At 37.6% G+C, this 10,133-nt stretch overlaps 1 protein-coding gene across 1 annotated transcript; it reads left to right on the plus strand.

Annotated features, from left to right (window-relative positions):
• Positions 1-7,105: 7,105 nt before the first annotated feature.
• LOC114384049 lies at positions 7,106-7,849 on the plus strand. Its single transcript, XM_028343732.1, has one exon. The coding sequence runs from the start codon at positions 7,106-7,108 to the stop codon at positions 7,847-7,849; it is 744 nt and encodes a 247-aa protein (XP_028199533.1).
• Positions 7,850-10,133: the final 2,284 nt, after the last annotated feature.

Genomic DNA, 10,133 nt, shown 5'->3' on the forward strand with positions numbered 1-10,133 from the left:
ACATTCAACACTAACAATGAACAAGTTATGAGAGTTTAAATCACAGTAAATACTTCAAAGATATCAGTCCAATGAAACAAAGGTCATGTAGACAGGCATAACATAAGTTACAAATATACCAGTAATGCATACAACAACAATTTCAAATTAGTTTTTGAATCAAAGATATAAATACCTGACTTTGAGGCTTCAAAGATATAATCAAAGCGCTTCCGCAGAAACGCCAATTAGCAGTAGTAAATGATAGCCCTAAAAAAACCATACAGAAATTAGCCACAGTGTATTTAAAGCCTTTTATCAACAATATGACTCTCACTTCATGGTGATAAATTGACTCTCAAAAGACATTATACTGAGAGTGTATTTAAAACCTTTTTCAGTCATTCTATCAAACAGCTCATTGACAATTTTTTAAGAATACATATCATATGAATCTAAATGACAGACCTCTATCCCAAGTGGAAGTCACTCTTAAGAAATCTCTTTAAGTTCAATTGTGGGAGACAGCTTATGCATATGAATCTATGTTGAGACAAAAGGCTAGAATTAAGTGGCCAAAAGAAGGGGACAGCAACTCTACTTATTTTCACAGATTGATCAATCATAGAAGAAGAAAAAATGTTATTCCAGGTATTTTCATGGATGGTGTGTGGATTCAAGATAAATTACTCTAAAAGCCACTTTGGTTGTTTGGGTAAATCAACAAGTTGGTGCAGGGAAGCTGCCCAATTCCTTAATTGCAGTACTTTGGAATTTCCTTTTACTTATCTTGGAATTCCAGTTGGGGTGTCCTCTAAGAGCTGGATCGTGTGGCAGCCTATTGTAAGGAAGTTTGAAGTCAAACTTGCAAAATGGAAGCAAAGAACTCTATCAATGGGGGGCAGAATCACTCTTATTAATTCTGTCCTCTCAGCCTTACCTATCTACCTTCTATCATTCTTTAGGATCCAAAAAAAAGTGGTGCAAAAAATTGTCTCCATCCAGAGAAATTTTCTGTGGGGAAGTCACCAAGAGGCCAGCAAGATTCCTTGGGTGAAGTGGGACAAAGTTTGTCTTCCTAAGAACAAAGGGGGTCTAGGGATTAAAGACTTATCTTTATTTAATGCGCAGGACAGACCCTTGGGGGATGATTAAAGACTTTTCTTTTGAAGCAGCAGTTGCATCAAATTGATATTTCAGCCCAGGACAAACCCTTGGGGGATGATGAAGTGCAGACCATGAAGTCCATTCAGCAGGAATTGTGGGAGATTTCTTTTGCTCATGAATCAATCTTGAGACAAAAATCAAGGATCAGATGGCTCAGGGAAGGTGATAATAACACGGCCTTTTCCATAAATCTATCAACTTCAGAAGACACTACAATGCAATTCAAGGTATGTTCATTGAAGGCACATGGGTTCAGAACCCAAAATTGATTAAGGATCAAGCTGTAAGCTTCTTTTCTGCCAGATTCTTGAGGGAGGAGTTGATTGCCCCATTTTCAGATCTTGATCTTAGGGAAGCTGTGTGGAGTTGCAGTGGAGATAAATGTCCTGGGCCAGATGGCTTCAATTTTAACTTCATCAAAGAGTTTTGGGAGATTTTCAAACCAGATTTCAGGAGGTTTGTAGATGAGTTTCATGTCAATGGAAGATTTCCTAAGGGTAGTAATGCATCCTTCTTGGCTTTAATTCCTAAAATCAATCACCCATAGTCTTTTGATGACTATAGGCCCATCTCCCTCATTGGCTGTATGTATAAGATCATTGCTAAATTACTGGCCAATAGGTTAAGAAAATTATTGCCTGGACTCATTGATGAGAGACAAACAGCTTTCATAAAGGATAGACACATCCTTCATGGAACTTTGATTCTCAATGAAGCAATAGAGGAAGCTAAAAGAAGTAAGAAACCAGCTTTGGTGTTTAAGGTGGACTTTGCAAAGGCTTATGACTATGTTTCATGGAACTTTCTGGATTATATGATGGTCAGAATGGGGTTCTGTCCTATATGGAGGAAATGGATCAATGCTTGCAATCAATCAGCTTCTATATCCATTCTCATAAATGACAGCCCCTTAAATGAATTTGCCCCCACTAGAGGTTTGAGGCAAGGGGACCCCTTAGCCCCTTTCCTTTTCAATATTGTGGCTGAAGGCTTGACTGGCATGATGAGGACAGCTCTATCCAAAGGTCTGTACAACAGTTATTTAGTAGGAAAGCAGAAGGTGCCAGTAAACATTCTGCAATATGCAGATGATACTGTCTTTGTGGGAGAAGCTTCATGGGATAATGTGTTTGTCATGAAGGCAATGCTTAGAGGCTTTGAAATGGTATCTGGGTTGAAGATTAATTTTTCCAAGAGCAGTGTGGGGATTTTTGGTGCTGATACCAATTGGGTTCTTGATGCAGCTCACTTTCTCAAGTGCAGGCAGATGGAGATTCCCTTTCAGTTCTTGGGGATTCCTCTAGGGGCTAAGTCTTCTAGCTACTTGGTGTGGGAACCTTTCATTAAAAAATTTGAATCAAAGCTGTCTAAGTGGAAGCAGAGAGCTCTATCAATGGCAGCGAAGGTCACATTGATTAATTCAGTGTTAACTGCTCTACCAATTTTTTTACTGTCTTTTTTTAGAATTCCTCAAAAAGTAGCTCATAAAGTGAGATCCTTACAAAGGAATTTTATGTGGGGGGGCTATCAAGACCTCACCAAAATCGCCTGGGTGAAATGGAAAGATATCTGCCTTCCAAAGGAGTTGGGGGTCTTGGGATTAAGGATATCTCTAGTTTTAATGCTGCCTTGTTGGGTAGATGGTTATGGGCTTTAGCCTCTACTCAAGATCAGCTGTGGGCTAGAATTCTTATCTCAAAATATGGTGGCTGGGCAGATCTTAACAATGGCAGTGATACACCTTGGCACTCTCATTGGTGGAAGGATATTCGAAAAGTAAGTAAGCAACCTGAATTTAGCCCTATTCATCAGCATCTGGTTTGGAAGGGAGGGGATGGAAGCATAGTCAAATTCTGGAAGGATAAATGGCTTGGGGTTGATTCAAACCTTGAGCAGCAGTTTAATCAGTTGTTTCTCATCAGTAAACAGCAGACCAGTTCTATCTCCAATATGGGTATCATGTCTCATGGTCATTGGTGCTGGGATTTAAAATGGAGAAGGAACTTATTTTATCATGAACAGGGTGCAGCTGTGGCTTTTATGGAAATCATTAGTAACGTTCACATTCAACCTCAAATGAAGGACACCTTGAGATGGACAGCTGAACCTTCGGGTTTATACTCAACTAGGTCAGCTTATAGATTGATAATCACTGCTAACAGCAATCATCCTCAGGCCAATATATACAAGACAATTTGGAGGCTTAACATCCCTTCAAGAGCTGCGATTTTCGCTTGGAGACTTATCAAAAATAGATTACCCACTAGACATAATCTCCTAAGAAGAAATGTCCCCATTCAGGAGCAGCATTGCCCCTTATGTGGATCTCATCAAGAGGAAGCTGGGCATCTATTTTTTCACTGTAAATTGACTAATGGTCTTTGGTGGGAATCAATGAGGTGGAAGCGAGTGGTTGGACCCCTAGCAGCTTCTCCAACAGCTCATTACACTCAATTCTGTGATGGCTTTGGTGCTGGGAAGAATCAAAACAAATGGCACAGATGGTGGATTGCTTTAACAAGCTCAATATGGAAGAATAGGAATCTCCTCATATTCCAAGGCAAAAGATTTGAAACACCAAAAGTCATGGAGGATGCTTTATTCCTTTTGTGGTCATGGTTGAAGTCTAGGGACAAAAATTTATGCACTTCCTTTAACTATTGGTCGTCTAATCTTGGAGACTTCTTTGCTAAATTAGGTTCTCTTGTATTTGTGGGGGGTTTTGTTGTTCTAATCCTGTAATGGTGGGCGGTTTTAGATGCACTGCATCTATGTAAATCACCAGTAGTACTTATGGTGCTGCTGTGTCCTATTATGATTAATATATAAATTATCTTTTGCTTTTCAAAAAAAAAATTTAATGCGGCTTTACTTGGCAAATGGGGGTGGCAGCTGGCTAACAATCAAGACCAGCCTTGGTCTAGAATTTTAATCTCTAAGTATGGTGGGTGGAAGGAGTTGATTTATGGTGGAAGGAGGAATTTCACTTCCCAATGGTGGCAGGATTTGAAGAGTATCTTCCAGCAGCATCACAATGAATGCTTAACTGATAATTTAAAATGGAGAGTGGGAAGGGGGTCCAACATCAATTTCTGGAAGCATAAATGGATGGAGGACAACTGTACTCTCCAAGGAAAATATCCCCAGTTATATTTAATAAGTAAACAGCAGAATTCATCAATCAATTATATGGGAGATTTTGTGGAGGGTAGGTGGGAATGGAAGTTATCATGGAGAAGGACTTCCAAATGCACTTTAATTTCTGGTCAACCAATCTAAAGGATGTTCTTTCTTAGAGGGGATGGGTTTGTATTTTTGTGGGCTATATTCGGTCTCTCCTAATGGGATGCAGACAGTAATTGTCTTGCTTTTTAACTTTGTATCTTCAGTACACCTAGTACTGAATTTCATATATAATATATTGATTTTTGCTGTGCAAGAAAAAAATGTGTCTTTGTAATCTGTAGTACCACTGGTACTTCTAATTATCAAAGAGAGGGGCTGACTGCCCCTTTCTCTGATTCAGAAATCAGAGATGCTATTTGGAAGCCTTTGATTAACAAGTTTAAAGCTAAGCTCTCCAAGTGGAATCAGAAGTACTTATCTATGGGTGGCAAGGTCACCTTGATAAAATCTGTCCTCAATGCGCTTCCCATTTATCTCCTATCTTTCTTCAAGATTCCTCAAAGAATAGTAGATAAACTGGTGTCTCTTCAAAGAACATTTATGTGGGGGGGAAATCAACACCATAATAGAATCTCTTGGGTCAAATGGGCTGATATTTGCACTTCAAAAATTGATGGGGGATTGGGGATCAAAGACTTGTCCAAATTTAATACAGCTTTGAGAGGTAGATGGATATGGGACCTAGTCTCCAAGCATAAGCAGCTGTGGGCCAGAATTCTAACTTCTAAATATGGAGGATTGATAGATTTGCAGAATGGTAGAGATAAAGGATGGCACTCCCAATGGTGGAAGGACCTTAGAAAGCTTTATCATCAGCCTGAATTTCAAATTATTCACCAGAATATGACCTGGAAGGTTGGTTGTGGGGATAAGGTCAGATTCTGGCAAGATTCTTGGCTGGGACAGGGAGGCAGCCTTCAGCAGAAGTACAATCAATTATTTGTGATTAGCAGACAGCAAAACCTTCCCATGTCTAAAATGGGAAAGTTTTATCAGAATACTTGGAATTGGGATTTTAAATGGAGAAGGAACCTTTTTTATCACAAGAATGAGCAAGCAATAGCCTTCATGGACGATATATCTGCTATATCTATTCATCAGCAGCTGCAGGACTCAATGTTGTGGAAAGCAGACCCTACTGGGATCTACTCTACTAAGTCAGCATATAGGCTCTTGCTACCTACCAACAAACCTGGTCAGCACAGCAGGAACTTTAAGATTCTATGGAAGCTTAAAATTCCCCCAAGGGCTGAGTTGTTCTCATGGAGGTTGTTTAGAGATAGGCTCCCTACCAGGGCTAATTTGCTTAGGAGACATGTGGCTCTACAGGATATTATGTGTCCTCTATGTGGAAATCACCAGGAGGAGGTTGGGCACCTTTTCTTCCATTGCAGAATGACTGTAGGGTTGTGGTGGGAATCCATGAACTGGACCCGGACTTTGGGAGCTTTCTTAGATGATCCTACTGCTCATTTTATCCAATTCAGTGATGGGTTTGGGGCACAGAGGAATCACAATAGGCGCTGTATTTGGTGGATTGCTTTAACTAGTACTATTTGGCAGCATAGGAATTCCCTATTGTTTAAGGGCACCCCATTTCAACCTCCCAAAGTGATGGATGATGCGTTATTTCATGCGTGTACTTGGCTTAAAGCTACGAAGAAAGGCTTTAATATTCCTTTTAACCAGTGGTCTACCAATCTTCTAGAGTCCTTCGGTTAATTTGTAATCTATCTCTAATAGTGGGGCTTTTTGTTGGGTTTGTTTTTGGAAGGTGGCACATTGAGTGCTTTGTATCTGTTTCACTCAGTACCTCTGGTACTGTATGGTTTCTATATTAATAATACTATAATTTTGCCTTCCAAAAAAAAATATAAATTATCTTTGCAGTTCAAAAAAAATTATTAAACAGAACAGTACCACAGGTACTGAAAATAAAAGATACAAGACACAAAAGTGCCACCTTCCAAAAAGCAAAACAAACCCAACAATAACCCAGCACAAGGACCCCAATACATATAATCAGAAATTTAACCAAAGGCCATCATAAGCACCTTTTGAGGTTCAAAAGGAATGCCATGAAACAGCAAGGAATTCCTAAGCAATCACCAGACCTTTCTATTTCTATTTTTTACACATTTAAAACTCAAACATATAAAATAAAAACTATATAACAAACTAACAAAGATAAAGACAAAAAAAAGGAAATATAAACTCACCTCAGTTGGTGCTGCTGCCCATCATTTCACTCTCACAACAAATAGGAATCATGTACCTGCATGGAAGAAATAATCACACAACACACAATGATCAGAATAAGCAAATGCATATAATTAAGCATGATACAATATCAATATTCATGGAAGTAACAATGACTTGTCAAAAATTTGGATGAAATTCAATATGTAAATCAAAGCTTTGTCCCTGAAACCCTCTGTGTAAATCAAAGCTTTGTCCCTGAGACTGATAAGGTTGCTAGTGAACATACAGCAGATTTAACAGCTGTGTTGGGAAAGGACAATATTGACTCATGAATATTTTATCCTTTAACTCTAGAGGGTTGGGTAGTGGTGTCAAGTGGTCAGCCATCAGAAAAATGACCTTGACCAACAATCTTGATGTTCTATGTATCCAAGAAACAAAAATTGAAGCCATTGATAGGAGGATATGTCAGTATTTATGGGCTGACTGTAATGTTGCCTCGGAATGTGCCCCTTCAATTAATCCCACTCTATTTTTAATAAGCAATCAGCCGACCTCCTCAATTAATTCTATGGGGAATTTTGTGGAAGAGAGATGGGAATGGAAGCTAACATGGAGAAGGAACTTTTTTGACCATGAAATTGACATGGTAGCTGATTTTATAGCTGACATCGAGTCAGGCAATATCAATCACTCCAGCAGGGATTTCCTTTGTTGGAAGTCTGATCCTAATGGCCTATATTCCACAAAGTCTGCTTACAAAGTGCTGCAGGAGGGTCATGCTAGTGCTATTGAGGACAGGGTTCTTAACATCATGTGGAGTCTGAAAATTCCCCCAAGAGCTAGTGCTTTTTCATGGAGATTATTCAAGAACAGGCTCCCTACTAGGGATAATCTTAGAAGGAGGCAAGTGTCATTGCATACATATAGTTGCCCCTTATGTGACCTTGAAGAAGAATCTGTCAATCATCTTTTTCTCAACTGCTCCAAGACTAGGAGTCTCTGGTGGGAGCCTATGAGATGGTTTAATAGAGTGGGTCCCTTCCCCACTGACCCAAAGAATCATTTTCTGCAATTCTCTCAGTGGAATAGGCCAACCTACACAATCAAGAGATGGGAATTTGTCTGGATAGCTTTGTCAGTGTCCATTTGGCATCACAGAAATGGCATGATTTTCAATAATCAGCCTTTTAATCCAGAAAAGGTCATGGATGAGGCTCTATTCCACACCTGGTCCTGGCTCAAGTGTGTGGAGAAGGGTTTCCAATCGCATTTTAATTTCTGGTCAACTAATCTGAAGGAGGCTTTTTCTTAAAGGGGTTGGGTTTGCTTTGTATGTTGTCCTATCTACCGTTTCTCCCTAGTGGGGTTTAGGCTCTTTTTGCCTTGTATTCCTATCTTATTTTCAGTACACCTAGTACTGATCTTTATATATAATATATTGATTTTTGACAGCCTCATGTCTCCCTTCCTGAAAACCCACTAAAAACTGCCTAACCCCCCTGCTGTTACTCCATAATTTATTCTGCAATAACTGCTTAAGGCAGTTACATATGCTCCTAAATCACTACACATTCAGTTACGATTAACCCTTTGTGCCTAACTAGGGTTTCGAAACATCACAACAAAGACACACCATTGAACAATGGATTTTCATCATTAACATATAACAGAGACATATCTTCGATGGAAGCGCAGACACGAACTCCACAAACGCGAACTCGACAATGTGGTTGCAGTCACGGAAGCACAGCCCACTTTGCGACAAACACGAACTAAGGCAGAAGGAGAAACAACAATAAAGCCCTGGGTTAAAACGACGAACGCCTAATGTTAAAACGACGAACGCCTAATGTTAAAACGAAAGGACGTACCTCAATGGATAAGTGCCAAAGACGATCTCCACAAACACGATATCCACAATGTGGTTGCAGTCACGAAAGCGCAGGCGACTTTGACACAAGGAGAAAGAAGAAGAACGATAGGGTTCAAGCGCAAGGAGAAAGAAGAAGAATGGGGTTCAAGCGCAAGGAGAAAGAAGAAGAACGATAGGGTTCAAGCGCTGATTGTGCAATTTCAGAAGTTTAATTTATAATGATAACAACATCGGTTTTTTAAAACTAACCGATGTTAACATCAACTACGTAACATCGGTTATAATAAAACCGATGTTAACATCGACTCGATAACATCAGTTTTTACTAAAATAACCGATGTTACTATGGAGTAGTTAACATCGGTTTTGGAAAAACCGATGTTAACTAAGTCTACTTATTTACAAAAATGCTATCGCGCTTTCGTTAACATCGGTTTTAGCTATAACCGATGTTAATTGGGCGATGTAGAAAGCTGTTTTTTTAGTAGTGCCCGCAAAACTTTTGAAGTTTCATGGACCCAATGAGAAGCAAAAATTAACTTCAAGGATTAGTTGTGAAATTTGGATATATTCCAGGAACCTCCAACATATTTAAGCCAAAAATAAATAATAAATGTAGTGGTGATTTTTAGCCGCCACTATTTGCAAATTTAAACCGCCACAATTTACAATTTAATGTTATCAATTATCCTTGGATGAAAAGAGTAAAATTGAAGTGTTTTAATCAATTGAGGGACAATATTGAACCTTAAAATATAATTAAGAGACCAATTGTATAATTAAGCCTTTTTTAGACTAAAATCAATATGGCTTAATACTTGGGAGATCAAAATCATATTTAAGCCTTATTTTTTTTAGTCCCTCTTTTTCAAAAATGTTATTTCTAGTCCTTCTCCATAAAAAATAAAAAATAAACATCCCAATCATCCCAAAATCAATCTAATTAAGATTTTTTTTTTATAGAGATTAAAAATAGTAGTTTTTGAAATTAAGGGACTAAATAGCAAATTTAAATTTAGGGGGACTATAAAAAAATATATTTAACCCTAAGAAATAGATTTAGATTTATTATCAAAATTTTCAATTCCATTTTATAGACCTTTTACATAAAAATTCAAAAAAAATGATGGATTGGTATGAATTTTTTACAAAAGCAACTTTTTTTAGGGATTCTAACTTTAAAAATACCTGATTCATCAAGACTAATAAAATTAAATAAGTTGATTAATTTTAATTAATAATAGAGTTAACTAAGTTTTTAGTCCCTAAAAATTTTCAAAAAATTGTTTTTTAATCCTTAAATTTTCGTTTGATTGGTCAAGGTATTTCAACTTTTTTTTATCAAGGTTTTTAATCCTTAAACTTTTGTTTGACTAATCAAGATCCCTAAAGTTTTAAAAATTTCAGTTTTTAGTCACTGAATAAAAGTTTGAACCCATTATTTTTATTTATTTAATGAGATTTGAAGGACTAAAAAAAGAAATTTTTAAAAGTTTAGGGACTAAAAACCTTAATAAAAAAAAGTTAAGGGACCTTAACTAGTCAAACAAAAGTTTGGGGACTAAAAATTATAATGGAAAAAAGTTGAGGGACCTTGATCAGTTAAACAAAAGTTTAAGAACTAAAAATTGAATTTCAAAAAAATCTAGAGACTTAAAGTTATTCATAAATTTAAATGATTTATGTGGTGATTATATTTGATGATATCATTCATAATTCAAAG

Source organism: Glycine soja, chromosome 14 (assembly GCF_004193775.1).
Source record: "Glycine soja cultivar W05 chromosome 14, ASM419377v2, whole genome shotgun sequence".
NCBI classification, from domain to species: Eukaryota; Viridiplantae; Streptophyta; class Magnoliopsida; order Fabales; family Fabaceae; genus Glycine; species Glycine soja.

Bases quoted from the DNA above. Each gene is read 5' to 3' on its own strand.
- LOC114384049 (XM_028343732.1), top strand. From the start codon at position 7,106: ATGGGGAATTTTGTGGAAGAGAGATGGGAATGGAAGCTAACATGGAGA.